Source organism: Heteronotia binoei, chromosome 2 (assembly GCF_032191835.1).
Source record: "Heteronotia binoei isolate CCM8104 ecotype False Entrance Well chromosome 2, APGP_CSIRO_Hbin_v1, whole genome shotgun sequence".
In the NCBI taxonomy this organism is placed as follows: Eukaryota; Metazoa; Chordata; class Lepidosauria; order Squamata; family Gekkonidae; genus Heteronotia; species Heteronotia binoei.
The window spans coordinates 109,835,975-109,854,013 of NC_083224.1; the positions used below are offsets into that span (position 1 = coordinate 109,835,975).

The 18,039-nt window shown below is 41.4% G+C and overlaps 1 protein-coding gene across 1 annotated transcript in view; it reads right to left on the minus strand.

Moving 5' to 3' along the window:
- The window catches only part of FAF1 (Fas associated factor 1), a 494,563-nt gene that overhangs the window by 116,196 nt on the left and 360,328 nt on the right, over window positions 1-18,039 (minus strand). Inside the window, exons 14-15 of the mRNA XM_060231799.1 lie at window positions 7,897-8,033; window positions 3,650-3,738 (exon numbers count right to left, since the gene is read on the minus strand). Coding sequence (XP_060087782.1) covers window positions 3,650-3,738; window positions 7,897-8,033 — 226 coding nt within the window. The remainder of the gene's footprint in view (window positions 1-3,649; window positions 3,739-7,896; window positions 8,034-18,039) is intronic.

The window sequence follows — 18,039 nt, forward strand, 5'->3', positions numbered from 1 at the left end:
ACGATAGTATTCTGAGGAATGATTCTGTCCTCATTTCTCAAAGCATCCTAGCCATTCAGTGGCAGCTTAAAACAAAACAGAGGCTGACCCGGAAGGTGGCTGGGTGGGGCATGCAGTACATTTGCTCGCCTTGGAGGCAATCGGAATTGCTCTGAATGCCTCCAAGCTGAGCAGTGTTTGTTCGGCTTGGAGGCATTCAGAGGATTGAGCAGGATGCACGGTGCAGCTACTTGGCTCGGAGGTGTTTGGAACAGCTCTGAATGCCTCCATGGTGAGCAAACATGTTGCGCACCCCACCCAGCCCCTTCCACTTGGGTCACAGGACAGAGACAGTGCTGGTCACCCTCATAGATGATCTCCAGAGACATCTAGATTGAGGTGGTTTGGCAGCGCTGTTGCTGTTAATCTGTTGGCTGTGTTTGACACAGTCAACCACCAGCTACTGACCCACCACCTTACCGACATGGGGGTTCAGGGGTCTGCCCTTCAATGGCTTGCCTCTTTCCCCCAAGTATTGGGGGAAAGGTTGGGGAGAAAGAGTGGCGCTAGGGGGGAATTCATCCTGGAGACACCCACTTATATGTGGTGTGCCCCAATAGATAGTTCTCTCCATGATGCTGTTCAACATCTGTATGCACCCCTTGCTCAGATTGTCTGGAAATATGGGCTAAGGCACCATCAATATGCAGATGACACCTAGCTCTATCTATTGTACCCCAGAAAATCTGGACTTGGCATTGCAAGCCGTGGTGAAATGGCTCAGGCTGAGTTGACTGAAATTGAATTCGACGAAGATGGAGGTCCTGTACCTAAATCACAGCAGCCTGGGAGGAGAGATCCCCTTATCGACCTTGGTGTTAACCCCTAAGGTCAAGAGCTTGGTGGCAGCCACAGCCAGATTGGCCTCTTATCATCTTAGGTGGATAAGGCAGTTGGCTCCCTACCTAGAATGCAGTGCCTTGGCGACTGTGATCCATGCTATGGTTACCTCGAGACTAGACTACTGTAATGCCCTCTACATGGGGCGGCCCTTGTCTCAAATGTGGAAGTTGCAGCTGGTGCAAAATGCAGTGGCCAGATTGTTATTAGAGCTCCCCACATGGGAGCATATTCAACCAGTGCTTAAAGTACTGCACTGGCTGCCTGTGACTTTCAGATTCGTTTCAAGGTGCTGGTGTTTACCTTTAAAAGACCTATATGGCCTGGGGCCTGCCTACCTTCAGAACCGCCTTTCCCCACATGTGCCCCAGAGAGTACTACGTTCAGGAACTCAGAACCTCCTGACAATCCCCGGACCAAAGGAGGCCCGGCTGAGCACCACCAGGGCCAGGGCCTTCTCTGTGGCAGCTCCCATATGGTGGAATGCACTCCCAGATAACATCAGGGTCCTGCGGGACCTGTCTCAGTTCCACAGGGCCTGCAAGATGGACTTACTCCGCCTTGCATTTAGTGAATAACCTGGGAGATTGCTGTCATGTCGTCATAGAATTGATTGCTTTATCATCACCACTGTACAACATTATGAATGCCATACCCTATGAGTTCATTGGATGGCACTGGCGATGCTGTTGCACCTATTGTTGTAATTTAAATCTAAAATTTTTTATATATTGTGTTTTAGTGTACAGAAATTGTTGATCGTTTTATGATTTTATGTTTTATGGTCATGATGGTCTGTTAGCTGCCCTGAGTCCGCTTGCAGGGGGAGTGGAATATAAATCTAATAAAATAAATATACAAATAAATCCACAATCCTTGTGCCCACTGATCCCTTGATCCAGGGGCAGACTGCCATTATGGCCACTAGGAAAAGCCCTGGTATGGCAACTGCATGGGAGGCTGCCTCCTTAGTTGCCCCAAGTGAGGGAAGGACCTCACTTCATACAAGATGCTGCCACAAGGATAGTAGCCTCCTCCCCTGCAAGGTAGGAAAAGATGCACCTGGCTAAGCCTCACACAGGCTGGCTGAGCAGGCTTTTTCTCCCTTCCTCGCTCCTTTGGGATTGTGGGCTCTTTCCCAGGACTATTTATCCTGTCTGCCTCTAACTTGATCCATCCCCATCAGTTTGTTATACCCCAAACCCTGAATTTTAGGGTTTTCAAGAAACTGCTTTTGAAAATTGAATATATATTATTCTCCTGATACCTTGCTGTTAAAATGCAATAGCATTGTCAATTATATTATGCCACAGGTTTAATCATATAACCCTGATAATTAAAATTTCTATTGAGAATGGAAAGGAATTAAAGTCAATTTCATTGTCCATGAGTTATGAGAAATAAGAAGGGGGGGGGGGACCTAAAGTAGTAGATATACATGCAGGCAGCATGCATTCAGATTAGCATACAATATAATCAGTAAATCTTGCACTAACGAGACAGAAGAGTTAAATGGCTCAATAATGTATTTAGCGAATTATTGTCAATCAATGTCTCTACACCCAGGATAACAATAATCTTGAATGGCAACACACCTATTATTACAAATTCCTAACTAAGTACTTCATTACTTTCAAATGTCACTCTCAATTTACAGAGTAACAGATAAACATCTCACTACTGTATACCTGGCTTGAGTTTATTTTGGTGTGATTGAAACACTGTCAGGAAAACTTTGTACTTCCACTTGCACATTTTATTTTTCATGAAGAGACCTCCAGGGTAGTAAGTTATTTGTTTTGGGTTTTTTAATGGCTGTTTTGCTCATTTTACCTTTTAAGAGCATTAAAGTATGCTTGTTTCCTATCTGTAATTTAAAGGTGTGTGTGGAGGGGGGAAGTATTCTGGCAATTTTCTTGTGGTATAAAACTAAAACTCATAGACTAGACTAAGAAAGAAATGCAAAAATAATGGTTGGATTCTTGGACTGCAGAAGTGAAAAAAACCCTTTCTGCTGGTGATAGAGCGTCCCATCCAAGAAGGAGGGCAACTTGAACCATTTCCTCATCCTCATTGCAAGGCCCATGTTGCATGGGTTTCAGTGCACATGGACAAATGACAGCATAGCCTTGTTGGTGTTCAAGTACCTTATCACATCAACACAACTCCTCTTCCCCCGCCCAATGCCACTTTGGGCATTTTTAATTTTACTTTTTACATTGCTACTTTTTATCACGTTAGAGACCAAATACTCTTTTTGTGCAGACTTCAGTGTTTACCTAGCTTACCTAACATATAGCAAACACCTGCAAAAGTAACACTTTCCCTTTTAATATGTTGTGTCATGTCATAAACTGTAGCCTTTATTAAGGTTATGTACTCTCATTTCCACCATAATAATGCACATATGCTGTTTTTTTCCTTCATAGAAAGTCACAGGCAGTGATGCTTGCTGCCAAAAGGCTAAGACTATTAAGAGTAGAGTATCACATTAATAGGTGATCAATACGTCAGAGAACAGTATTTCCTTTCAATAGTTGTTTAAGTGCATTTTGTTTAATAGTTATTTAAAACACAGTTTTCCCAACCCCTACAATAATGACCTGAGAGAACTTTCTCTTCTACAATTCTCAAAAGGTGCAGAGATTCTGCCTCCTTAGCATCTAGTTCTGCACCACACAGCTGAAGATGAAATCCCATAGTTTTTAATTGTCTGGAAAGGCCCTTACTCTAAATCCACTAGGTGTCTGCAGTGATGTCCAGCTCTCACCTCATCCTTTATGTCTTCCTGCTGCTGTGCACTGAAGATCTCCATTGCAGCCATCAGCCTCATCATTAGCTCATCCACTGTTGTGTTACCTAGCAACAAAGAAAGATAGCTGAACACGGCTACCCACCTGGATCTATCTGAACTCCATATTATTAAAGTTATTTTAAAAAAGAACATCATTCTAGGATTAATCCAAGAGAAATACCTGTTTGCTGTTTTTTATGTAAGAAGAACATTTTTAAAAAAGTTTCTATGTATTTTAACAGGAGACTGTAAATGTACATCCAAACAAAAATATTTGTTCCTAAGCTTTTAGTTGTTTTTGTATCTCAGAAAACAGTAAAGCCAGAATTGCTATCCAAAAAGAAATTTTTAAATATTTAAATAAAAAAAATTAAAAGCACCCCCATCTCATAGATTTTATGCAGGTAGTTCTCACCATATTTTTAAAATGATTTTAAAAGTACAATGTAAAATTCAAAGTACCTTTAGAAAAAAACTCATCTTTTTCAACACATTTTTGTTTGCATTTTAGACACTAGTATATATTGCGTACAGTCCCTGGAAATCCTTCCTTCTTCAGCCCCTCAACTGAGCAGTTGTTAAAGTGCAAGAAGGGGAAATCCCATAGCTCTGGATTTTATATAGTGTGGCATGTCAAGTTTCCAGACCCTTGTTTCCAGGAGACAGTGCCTCTCTCCCCCCCAAAAGTCTGGAAGTATAGAAAAGAGACAAATTCTATACAGCCCAAGTCCATTAACTGTGGCTGTTAAGCTTCGCTTCATAACTGGTGGACTACTGGATAACATTGTAAGGGAGATATTGCATAGTGCATGTGTTACCAGTCCACAGGTATAGAAGTACCAATTTTGCACAATCAAGGTATCTTGGCTTGTGTGGGTATAAAATGTGAATGGACCATCTATTGGGAAATACTCTATGATGTCTCTATGAAAAAGAACAAAGACTTTATAGACAATTTTTTTTAAAAAAACTTTGTAGATGATTTTAAAAAAAACTGCTGAAACTATGGATTAATTTACATGCAAATACATGCATGAAGATCTATTTGAAATCACAAAGCTTTTAAGATTTTGGAATTCCAAGTTACGGATTTTGCAAAACAGTTAATGGTGATAGTTTAACATGCACATACTAGGCTTCCCAATCCCCAGGTCCCAGCGGGGGATCCCCTGTTTTTACAGGCTTCCCCCTGCCCCCAGTCATCTGGCCGGTGGGGGAAGCCCTGCCCCCACAGTCACCATGTACCTTTAGAGCTCCAGCAGGTTTAGAAACCTACAAACAGGTCTGTTTTTAAAATGTGTGCCTTTAAAGCTGAGCAGGAAGCAGGAAACAAGAAGTGCTTCATGGGAAAGGGTCAGTAACAGTGTTGTCAGAAAACAGCCCCTCCCTTTGTTTTGCTTTCGTTTTCAGAGCAAGTAAAGTTGTGCAGGAACCAGACCCAGTAAGTCTTTGTGTGTGAGAGAGAGGGAGGGGGCAGGGGATTCCCTGGTTTGGAGGTCCTCCCCCCACTTTAGAAAGTGGCGGGGGAGGGAAATGTCTACTGGGCACTCTATTACTCCCTATGGAGAATCATTCCCATAGGGAAAATGGGGAATTGATCTGTGGGTATCAGGGGCTCGGGGGGGGGCTGTTTTTTTGAGGTAGAGGCACCAAAGTTTTAGTGTAGCATCTAGTGCCTCTCCCCAAAATACTCTCCAAGTTTCAAAACGATTGGACCAGGGGGTCCAATTCTATGAGCCCCCCAAAAAGGTGCCCCTATCCTTCATTATTTCCTATGGAAGGAAGGCATTTTAAAAGGTGTGCTGTCCATTTAAATGTGATCGCCAGAACTTCCTTGGAGTTCAATTATGCTTGTCACACCCTTGTTCCTGGCTCCACCCCCAAAGTCCCCAGATATTTCTTGAATTGGACTTGACAACCCTAGCACATACCCTTCCACTATATTTTAAGGACTCAAGACTGGCTACATTACATTGATTACCTCATTTAATTCTCAAAATAGCCCTACAAGTTAGACAAGACTGAGACATGATGAACTGCTTAAAATCACAAAGTCAGCTTCTAGAGTAAAACAAAAAATTGCTCACATAAAAATCTACATATTTTGCCTGCTTCCTATCTACTGGAACCATAGACTCTTATTGCTAAGACCTTGCTATACAGAATCTGACAATTTACAACTTAGTAATTGTTTTTACTTTCTGAGCACAAACTAAGTTCACCCAGTAAGCATGAAAAATAAGTTCAACTGGTATTTCTGACTACATTATAGTCCCCTTACATACTTATGTCACTCTCTTTCACCCTCTGTAACAGAGAGAAGTATCCATAATCTATGCATTTTTGCACAGTTTAAGTGGCAATCATTGCAAATGTGTATAGTGTGCTGTGCTGCATGTTTATTTTATTGAATTTGATATATACTTTCCAATAAATATTGGTTTACAAAAGAGAAGACATATTTCAGGAATGAATAAAAACATTTTAAAACAATAAAAAAATTACAGAATGGAAACAGGGACCAGCTAGCAGCAAATAGCTCAGCTCAGTTGGCAAGCCAGTTCTGAAGAGCTGATTTAAAAAGTGTTTTCATAGCCTTCAAAAGGATTGAAGGGATGAGAACAAATAAACCCCTGAAGGAAGAGCATTCCGGAACATAAGGACAACAATTGAAAAGTCCTTGCTCCTCAGGGATGTCAAAATAATGGTGGTGGTGGTGGAAACTATCATCAAGTTGCAGCCCCCTTATGGCAACCCCATAACATTTTCAAGGCAAGAGAAATTCAGAAGTCGTTTGCCATTGCCTGCCTCTGTGTAGCAACCCTGGAATTCTTTGGTGATCTCCCAACCAAAAACTAACCAGGGCCATCTCTGCTTAGCTGCTGATGAGATCAGGCTAGCCTGGGTCATCCAAGTCATGGCACCAAAAAGTTTAAATTAAAGGGAAAGTACTTTCTGATTTTAAAGCTGATGTTAAAACTATGTTCTAAAATTGGTAGCTAATAACTTTATTTTAAAAATATTTATATCAGAGGTATTGAATTTATTTGTTATGAGGGCCAGATCTGACAAAAATGCCACTTTGTTAGGCCAGGCCATGCAAGTCATAAAATGTAATATGAGGTACTAGAGATATAAACTTTATAAAGGTGATTTCAGATGCCAAATGGCAATAGCAGGTGAATGACAGTAGCAGGCTTGATTGGATTAGGTATGATATGCAAAGGAGTAGTAGGCGTGGAGATACCAGCATTACTAATAGGACAGGAAACCTAGGTCTCAATCCCATCCAGGAGGATTTAGTCCAGGACGATGCAGAGTCGATGGAGATAAGTCTGACACTATAAACAACAACATTCAGTTGCTGACCTAAGAGTAGCAACTGTAGTGCTTTTACAAAGGAATTTTGAAGGGAGATTAGAGAGACTGCTGAACTGCAATTGATAATGAAGCTCAAGGCAATGCATCCTCCTGGACTGAAGAGAGCTAGTTTTCTTGTCTTATTACCAATGTGTGCCATTATCATTTGGCATCTGAAATCACTCAATTCTCCAAGATTAAGGTTTAAACTTTATTGGATTATATCCCGCCCTCTCTGCCGAAGCAGGTTTAGGGCGGCTCACAACCAGTAAAATCAAAACAATTAACTCACGCAAATCCAAACAAATCCAGGTGTTCTAATTCCTAATCAGGGTCTTTTGGAAGAAAAGAAATCCAGATAGGAACACAGAAATCCAAACTTTAAAAAACAACCCAAGAACAACTTTTCAGAATAAGTAAAAATAATTTCCTCAATGTACATTGTGGTTGTCAGAAGAATCCATCCACCCACCATCCCTCCCTCCAAAGAAGTGTGCTTGCACACAAAAGCTTATAGCTGGAATAAGCAGCTATGGAGCTTTCTGTGTGCCTGTGGGGGGGGGGAGGGAGGGAGAGAGGGAGGCAAGAGGTAGGAAGCAAAGAGCCACTAGGGAACTGGGGGGAATGCAAGCTACCATGTGGCTGCAGCTGCAGCCTTGGAAAAGGAAGCAGGAGAAGGAAATTGCTTGGGGGCCGGATTTGAGCCTTGTGTGGTGATTGATACCCCTGAATTATATGCTGTTTTTCCTGCTGATCATGGTGGCCCTAGGCACTTTACAAAAACCTGATCTACAAATGACAGATTATTAAAAAAAATACAACTTTCCTCTATGAAATATATTTTGACAGAACACATACTGTACCTTGTATTACATTCAGCACCTCATTTGAAGATCGTTTCCCCATAATAATCAGGAACAGTGGAAAGTGATCAGTCTTCTGTGTTCGAATTGTTTGCGCTACAACACTACCAAAGTGTCTTGTACACATTGTTAGAAACCTGAAGAATAGAAACATTGAGAAAGTAGGAGCATTTCTGTAGGCACATAAACCGTATAAAAGAAAAATGGGGTTACTAAACTACAAATTATCAGAACCTATGTATCCTTAAAGTCATTCTGTGACCATCTTGCACTAATGTTCCCTTTCATCCAATCTCTGTAGTACAATATATATTAGTTTTATGTCATATTAAAACTCATCAAGTTCCCACCTTGAGCAAGCTGGTCTTTAGACAATAAAACCCACATAACATTTTCAAATATGTTCAAACTACTTTTTTCTTGGGCATAAAAGAACTGAATGGAATAAGCAATATACTTCAGATAAAATTCAGTGAAAAATCAAGTTTGTTGAAAGACATACGTTTGCCTGAGCAAAGGGGGTAGGAACCCTAGTGCCTCATGCCCTGTTCACATGCTGTTGTTACAAAAATGCACTACTGAGGTCATTTATTATTAACACAGAATACCCAATAGTAGTTATTCTCAGTGAAGTCAGGAAGGCAGCGGGTGTGAGGAGAGGGGGCGCCTCATGGTGCCCCTAGGCCAGGTGGCACCCTGTGTGGCTGCCTACTTGGCCTACTCCCATGCGCCAGCCCTGGGGGGAGGATTCCCCTAGGCCCCCAGCTCACTGTCTCTCCCACTTCCTCTATTGTCTTCCTAAGCTGCAGATCCCCTCACAAACCTCTAATAACTAGCCAGCTAGTTTTCATTTTCTCTTCCCTACATTAATAATATATTTTCCCCAATGCTTAAATAGTCCCATTTTCCTTTAACATTGTTTATAACAGAATGCTCATCTTTTGCAAAAACAATACAAATTTCCCATTAATTCATACCTCATTTATCTCTTCCTTTATACCCCAAATATAAAGTTACAACACCAAGGAAAACAAATGAGGCAAAGCTGGTGGCAGGAGGTAACTGATAGCTAAATATTCTAATAAATCCCTAATCCTATGTCAATATAGTGTCATACATTTCCAGATACATTCATTAAACTTTTCAGAAACAGTAGGAATGTTATAACCCCTTTAACCTGATGCCACTCACTCATGTCCAGTAAAATTGCTGACCTTCATGTTACAGTACTGTATGGCTGTTAGCAACAGCATTAACACAAACCAATTATGTTGCTCAAGTCTTATCCTATTTGTTGTAGAATAGATCCTCAAAAGGACATTTGGTTCATGCCCCACCCAAAAAGTTACTAGAAGGCAATACATGTGCGTTGCATTTCCACCAATATTTTGAGGCATCTAAAGATTGTTACTCAAACCTTTCAGCCATCCAATGGATTCTCAATATTGTCATTTATTAGAAAGATTCCATAAAATGTAGAAGACACAGGACTGGTAAATTGTGGATTGAGTAGTAATACAAATTAAGAATTATAGTTTGGAGTTCAGTTTTTAGCTGCAGTAGTAGCCCTCTTTCACTTTCATACTAGTATAGTTTAAAAACAACATTTCTAAGCTTTTTGCAAAAAAAAAAAAGCTTTTATCTATTAGCATACTGAAGTCTGGCATTAGTATTCTTCACACGATCTTGAATAAATGAAAAAACTGATAAAGCTTTTCTCTTCCATTAGAGGACTGTTTGAAATTAGCATTTCTTTCAAGAGAAAAGGGTAGCTTATGATATGTTTTCAGATCTGATGGTAAAAAGTAAATGTCATAATAATAATGAATTATGAAAGACCAAATGCAAATATAGAATGCTTTAATAAGATCCAATTTAATAAAGTCTGTAAAAATAATGGACTTTTAATAACACAGGTCACAAAAGGCAAAACAGTGGAAATTCTGAGGACTAGCCACCAGTACAGGCTTATTAATTCTTAATTATGTTCATGAAAGGCAACTTAAATCGTGTGTTTTCTTATGCCTTATGGTAATATTTTAGGTAACAACTGCTCTGAAACGTATGCACCATCTGATGAGCAAAGTCCTGTTGTCTCATGCATTAGAAGGTAAACCTATTTAAAAAGACAAACTGCATCAAAATGTCACAGGCTGAGAAGCACTTGATGTCCAATCCGAAACAGGATCAAAAAACAGGATCACCCCCCCTCCCTTTATTTTTAGATTAGTAGTAAAAGAAAAAAGCTTCCATATTTATATCTCAGAAACTTAAACTATGCTTGGTGAGTAGTTTGTAACAATTAGAGCCAACTTTGAATTTTATTGGCCTCATTTTGGTAGGATACAACCTTAAAGTGAAAGCTAAATAATTAAATGTTGTTAACCAATATTTCAAAGTAAAAGAAGAGGGTGTCTGAATCTGCTGCTGAGTGTCAATTGATTGGCTGATAAGGCTCTGTGAGGTTAACAGAGAATGTTGTTCAACAGCTGCCAAGGCACAGGGCAGAAGGGATGTCACTGGCCTGCACCCTGAGCAAAGGAGCTGAAACGGTAGCGCCTGTTATGCTAGTTGCTCCAAACCTAGATAGAGAGAGGAGGAATGATGTAAACAGAACAAAACTAACCTAGAATGAATGCAGACATCCATCTCCTAACTGTAGCACAGCATAAGACATAGTTATACAATTCACTTACAAAATGTAGTTCAAATTCCACAGAAAGGTCATCTTAAGCATCAGTTGGCAATAGGAGATTGATGTCCCATAGCCTGCATAACCTTGAAGTCAGCTGTAGAAGTATTTCAGGTCAATAAAACTGGTCTGTAGAAATGACTGGCAGTAACTATCTGACCTACTTTAAAGAAACTATGAAGCTCAGAAATATCTATGATAACAATAGAGTCACCTTAATGTCTTTCCAAAGCAAAAAAAAAAAGAATATCTTGGTGAATATTAGACATGTAATTATTTAACATTATTAATTTTATACTGTGCAAAGTCAACATCAGTCTCATTAAAATGTTAATTTAAGAATAACATTTTATGTATTAATATTTAAAATTTAAACGTAGTACTGCAGGCTGTGAAATGTTGTATTTAAACAGAATATCTAGTCTGATTATTTTAGTACACTTTACTGGTATACTGATTTTCTCATCCCCACTGGTTCATCTCCAAAATTCCCATTTTGATTTTATTTCTCCTTGTGCAAATTGAACTGGAAATCTTTGTATTTGTGCCATTACCTGGTGCATCAATATGTATAAATGTACATTGCACTTCCAGATTACTTATAAATGATATTAAAAACTGCAAACAAATAATCAGTTAATAATAAAAACAGGTGGATGGAGATGCATATTACTCCCATTTTGCAGTCACTCCACTGGCTGCTCATCCGTTACTGGGCTCAAGTATTTGTCAGTGTGGTAGGGTTGCCAAGTCCAATTCAAGAAATATCTGGGGACTTTGGGGGTGGAGCCAGGAGACTTTGGGGGTGGAGCCAAGATCAAGGCTGTGACAAGCATAATTGAACTCCAAAGGGAGTTCAGGCCATCACATTTAAAGGGACGGCACACCTTTTCAATTTCTTCCTTCCATAGGAAATAATGAAGGATAGGGGCACCCTCTTTTTGGGCTCATAGAATTGGACCCCCTGGTCCAATAGTTTTGAAACTTGGGGGGTATTTTGGTGAGAGGCACTAGATGCTATACTGAAAATTTGGTGCCTCTACCCCAAACCCCGCCCCCCAGAGCCCCAGATACCCGCAGATCAATTCTCCATGATTTTCTATGTGAATAAATCTCCATAGGAAATAACAGGGTTCCCAGCAGACATTTCCCTCCCCTCCCCCCGCTTTCTGACGACCCTGAAGAGGGAGGGAGGGTCTCCAAAACGGGGGATCCCCTGCCCTGGGGATTGGCAACCCTACCGTGTGGTGTAGTGGTTAAAAGTGGCAGACTCTAATATGGAGGACCAAGTTTGAGTTTCTACTCCTCCACATGAAGCCTGTTGGGTGACCTTGGGCCAGTCACAGTTCTCTCTCTGAGGGGGAGGACATTTTGTGGGTGATATTTCATCCTACTTATAGGGAGGCAGGAGCAACATTTTTTCCACTTCCTGTTCCTGCTGGGAGTCACCCACACCACAGTTCATTTCCTGCCTCAGTAGGTAGAGCATCTAAAAATAGGTTTTGCCTAATCTTTAGTGCTTAGTGTGACTATCCTTTCTAGACTTGTCTATTTTCTCAAATCACTTTTTCTTTGCCCTTCCTGTTTCTATTTTCCGTTGCTGCTTTCCCCCTTCTTCCCCTTCCTCTGTTCTCTGTTCTCACTTGAATGGCTGTCTGACACTGTCAGAAGAGTCTCTGTCTCCCCGATGGCCATTTTGCCTGCCCCATTGAGGCTGTGTCCCTGGGACTGAAGTGCATTTATGCTCAAGCTGGCTACTAAATGCTGAGCAATATTGACAAATTTCTCTGAGGGTGAGTGGGAGCCCTTAAGAGCTGAAAGAAGCAGTGAAGCTGGCAAGATCCATTTGCTGCTTGCTTTGGGGTCCCCATCACTGCTGGAATGTTGCAGCTTCAGAAAAAAAATATGCCAAGACCACTTGTGGCACTAAGGAGACAATGAGCTGCAGTGGTACTGAGAGGGAAACCTTCTAAACAGCCATGGAATGCTCAAGTGAGCTTGGCATTTTGGCTGGTCCCAACTCTCCTTCCCCCAAACCTTTTCTTTGTGCTTAAGGAGCAACTCAGGGCTGAAATGCTTCATTTCTATAGAAAATGAGGAAGGAGACAACACAGATCTCCATCTTTCTCCTCTTCATCCCCCTCCACATCTCTACACTGGAGACCTAGAGGGCACAACTCCCACTCTTAGCCCAGAAAAACAGCCCAGAACCAGGTAGTCTCTCAAGAGACAAAAAGGGATCCCTCCCTGGATTAAGGAGATGATTGATCTGATAGACATAGCGACAGGGAAGAGGGAGAATTCTCAACTGAAGACTAAGCTGATACTGAGGTTCCGAAAACTTCACACAGGTTTTTAAATTCAGATGATTACCAATATCTACTAATGAGAACCCTGACAGCCATAGATCTTATTGATGACCCAGATAAGGAAGAGGCGGATGACAATAAGGCCAGGGCAAAACATTAGGAAGGGGATAGTGAATTCTTTCTCAGATATGCAGCCTCAGAGAGAGATTATCCTTTTCCAGCTTACTTTGAGAGACAGATGAGGGCAGAGTGGAAGAGACCATTTGCTAATAAGCAATATCCTGAGTTTTTGAAAAAACTGTATCACCTGTACTCCTTTACTAATGAGTTTTTACAGGTTCCTTTGGTAGATGCTGCCATTGCAGCCTTTCAGAGTTAGGGTGTGGTGTTGGAAGACAGCCAGGGCACTCTAAGAATCCAGATAAGAAAGTGGAAATTGCACTGAAGAAAGGTCATGAAACGTCTTCCATGATACTAAGAGCTTCTGCAGTAGGCTCCATGATATCTTGAGATTCCATTGTGTGGATGAGAAAACTAATCAAATCAATACCTAATGACAACACCCACACCATTGGTGGGGCAAACAGAATATTAAAGGCGGTCTCTTTCCTTAGATTCCACTTTGGATTCTTTGGTGTTCATCTCCAGAGCAATCTCATCGACAACAGCAGTGAGATGCACCCTCTAGCTGAGAGCTTGGTCTGCAGACACTCGCTACAAAAACATTGTGATGGTGTACTCATCCCAGGGCGGACGCCTCTTTGGGGAGACCCTAGACAAGATTCTAGTCAGGACTAGAGATAAGAAGAAGGCAATGCCAAAGTTCATTTGACGTCAGGGCAGACAGTCTTCAAATCCATCCTCCTTTCGTTCACAACACACACTCTCATGCTTTCAACAAGACCCCAAGAGAGGCTCCTGCAATACTACCAAACAGTCCTTTGGAAGATCAAACTTCAATAACAGGTTCAACAAGTCAGGAGACAAACACTCCAACAGATCTGTCAGAGAACCAAAGAACAACAAGGCATGATTACACCAACCTTCCCACTGGAGCCTGTCTGCTACATTTTCATCAACAATGGCAAACCTCAACTGCAGACAATTGGTGCAAAGAAATAGTCTCAGACAGATACAAAACCAAATTCCAGATGCACCCATCTCATAATTTCATTTCATTTCCTTGCCAGAACATGGAAACCCACAAAAGAAACTAAGAACACTGCAAGCCATTCATCACCTTCTGCAGTTAAATGCAATAGAAGCTGTGCCACTAGAGAGATATTCAGGTGTCTACTCCATATTCTTCACAGTCCCAAAGAGATCAAGAGACTGGCAAGCCATCTTGGATCTAAAGTACTTGAACAATGTCATTATGCCAAATAATTTCAGAATGGAAACTCTGAGATCCATAGCAGATGACCTCCATCTATCTGATGGAAGCTTACATGCACATTCCAATTTTCATGGGCCACAGGAAGTTTTTCAGATTCTACTACAGCAGAACTCACTACCAGTTTCGGACCCTACCTTTTGGTTTGGCATAGGCTCCCAGAGTATTCACCAAGATGTTAGTCAACCTAATAGTGCTACTCAGGGAACAGGGGATCTACATTCACCCCTACTGGATGATATTCTAATCAAAGCCCCATCAATTGAAAGGGCACATCAGGACACCGCTCAGATTATCCAGTGCCTACAGGAGTTTGGCTTCATGGTCAACTTGCAGAAGAGCTCTTTGCTCCCATCTCACTGACTGGAGCACCAAGGAGTGGTTGTAGACTTGTCCGCAACTTGACTTTATCTTCCATCAGGGAAGGCTGTAAAGATCAGGGGCACTGCTACAGCAGTCATCAAAAACAGGCAATCTTTACTTATGGCTCTAGCCATGCTTCAGGGCCTGATGATATCCACCAGAGATGCAATTCAATGAAAAAGATTCCATGCCAGACAGCTTCAAAGATTTCTTCACCCTTATCAGATCCACATATCCAAGAAGATCGACCTATCCCTCATAGTTCAACTGAAAGTAAAGACCAGTCTACGCTGGTGGACCAAACTATCCAGCCTATTACAGGGCAAGTACTTCTGGTTACAGGAAGTACTGGTTATTACCTTTAAAGCCCTATATGGCCGAGGACCTGCCTACCTTAGGGACCGTTTCTCTCCATATGTTCCCCAGAGAGCACTGAGATCTAGTTTGCAAAATCTTCTAAAAATCCCTGGGCCAAGGGAGGCCAAGCTAAAAACAACAAGGGAGCAGGCCTTTTCGAAAATGGCTCCCCAATGGTGGAACCAGCTGCCAGAGGAGGTGCGGGCCCTGCGGGATCTTAACCAGTTCCGTAGGGCTTGTAAAACCGCCCTCTTCCAACTTGCCTTCTAAGGTGAAATCTTGTAATGATATCCAGCCATCTTTATTTAGATCTTTATTTATATATGTACTGAAACTGTAGCACCATTAATTTATGTCGGTTTTAAATTATTTACTTAACTTAAATTCATGAATTTGTATTTTAACTGTATTTTATTGTTATATCATGGTATATGTATCATGTCTTGTAAGCCGCCCTGAGCCTGCCTTGGAAGGGAGGGCAGGATATAAATAAAAAATTATTATTATTATTATTATTATTATTATTATTATTATTATTATTATTATTATTATTATTATTATTATTATGAAGGGAAATAAACCTACATGGACGCCAGTCTTTGGGGTTGGGGAGCAACGTTTCAGCAGATACCAGTTCAGGGAAAATGGTCCTAGGAGGAATCCAGGCTGCCAAACAACATGAGCTGAAAGTGGTCAGGCTGGCCGTTCTCCACTTTGCTCTCAGGATCAACAACTAACACATTCCAGTCTGCATGGGCAATGTGTTGGCAGACTCGAACATCAACAAACAGGGGGGTCTCCAGATCATAAACCCTACACAGGGAATCTTGAAAGCTGTTTGTGTGGACCCAGAACCACGTAGCATCAGTCATGGCGGAGCATATTCAAGGCATCTCCAACACACAGGCAGACTGGCTGAGTTGATGACAGATCAGGCAAGGGGAATGGCCCTTGGCTGGAAGGCCTTTCAGGAAATTGTGACACACTTCAAGACTCCAACGATCAACTTGTTTGCGTTCCTGTCAATCACAAATGGAAGCATTTCTATACTCGCTACTTCCATCCCAAGGCAGAAACTATGGATGTGTTTATTTATTTATTTTGTACATTTATAGTCCACCCTTTCCCATAAGGGCTCAGGGCGGATTCCAACATGCTAAAACAGTAAAATCAACAATAAAACATCAGAATAGTTAAAACAATTGTTGACAGCCCCATGGCTGTCGGAGCTGCTGTTTGCTTTTCCTCTGATTCCTTTCATACCCAGCCTCAGGAAGCTCAGGGCAGAGATAATTGTGGTGCCCCCACATTGGACAAGATGGCCATGGTTCACGAACCTGCTGGAGTTATCAGTTTAACAACTGTAGATAGATCCAAGTAGGCAGCCTTGTTGGTCTGAAATAGTAGAACAAAATAGGAGTTGGTCTTAAAGGTGCAATCAACTCCTATTTTGTTCAACAACTGATAACTCTTCAGGTGTCACAGGACACGCAACATCAGGGTCCAATATTCCATGTCTAGGTTACTCACCACAAGTCACCAGCATCCACAAAGATATCCACCCAAAGAATATACAATACTACATGGAAGGTCTTTGTACTGTGGTGCAGCAGAAAAAAGATTGACCTTCTGCACCCCATGATAAGGTCCATCTGAAACTTCCCCCAAGATGGACTGGCTGCTGGCCTCAAGGCAGTCACACTTTGTTGTCAAGTTGTGGTCCTTTCATCAGTTCTATCTATGTTCAACAGAGCATCTGTTTCCAAACATCCTCATATATTGCACTTCCTGAGAGGGGAAAGCCTGTCTCAACCTCCTCAAATGCATAGGTTGCTGACATGGAAGCTAAACACAGTGCTTTTGGTGCTAACAAAACCTCCTTTCAAACCCATCAAGGAAATCTCCCTAACATTTCTGCAGATGAAGGTTCTTTTTCTGATTGCTATTACATCTGCCAAAAGAGTATCAGAGCTGGGGGCTCTTTTGGTTAAGTACTCCACACTGACCCTACCTTTTGACGAAAACTTAACTCACCCTTCAACACATCACAAGAGCTACGCTTACCTTCATTTTGTTTTTGACCAACTCACCTGAAAGAAAAGGTGTGGCAGACCCTCAATGTTAGGAGGGCACTCAAGTGCTATATTCACAGAACCAATGCCATATGGAAAACAAATGCCCTCTTAATTAATTTTTCACCCTCTCATATGGGAAAAAGATGTCAAACGCAGCAATAAGCAAGACCATCTTATTATGCATCGCAGAAGATTACAAAAGCCAGTTCCCCCAGGCATAACAGCTCATTTGGTACAAAGTGAAGCCACAAATGCGGCCCTAGCAAATAGGGCATCTGTAGAAGAAATATGCAAGGCCATGACCGATTCATCCTTATCTAACTTCATCAAACACTACAAGATCCATGTTTACAAATTGGCGGACGCAGCTTTTGGTTGCTGAGTGTTGCAACATCTTATGGAAGATATGGATGGCAGAGGCTCTCCCTCTCATTAGGGACACTGCTTTAGGATGTCCCACAAGATGTCCTCCACCTCATAGGGAGAACGACTACTGGATACTCACCATGAAGGGTCCTTCTCTTCTGAGGATAGGAGGACATTTTGGCCCTCCCAGCTCACCATCATTAGCCTCCAGATGTATAAAAATAAATAAAAAGGAATAAAGATCAAGTCCACAAAATGATAGTATCAAGAGTCAGGGTCCAGAGACCATGTATGATAACAAAGAAGAGTGCAAGTTGCCTGCTAAATTATTTGCATCTTTCACTTTCTTCCTCTACATTTTCTTATTGTTGCTGTTCCTTGTTATAATTGCTCTATCGGTTATCTTTCCAATGTTAAATTATTTGACTGCTTTTTGGAGTGACTCCAAGCAGGAACAGGAAGTGGAAAAAATATTCCTGCCTCCCTACAAGTAAGATGGGAAATCACCCACAAAATGTTCTCCTATCCTTAGAGAAGATGGACCCTTCATGGTGAGTATCCAATGGTCATTCTCCGAGAATCTCTCAG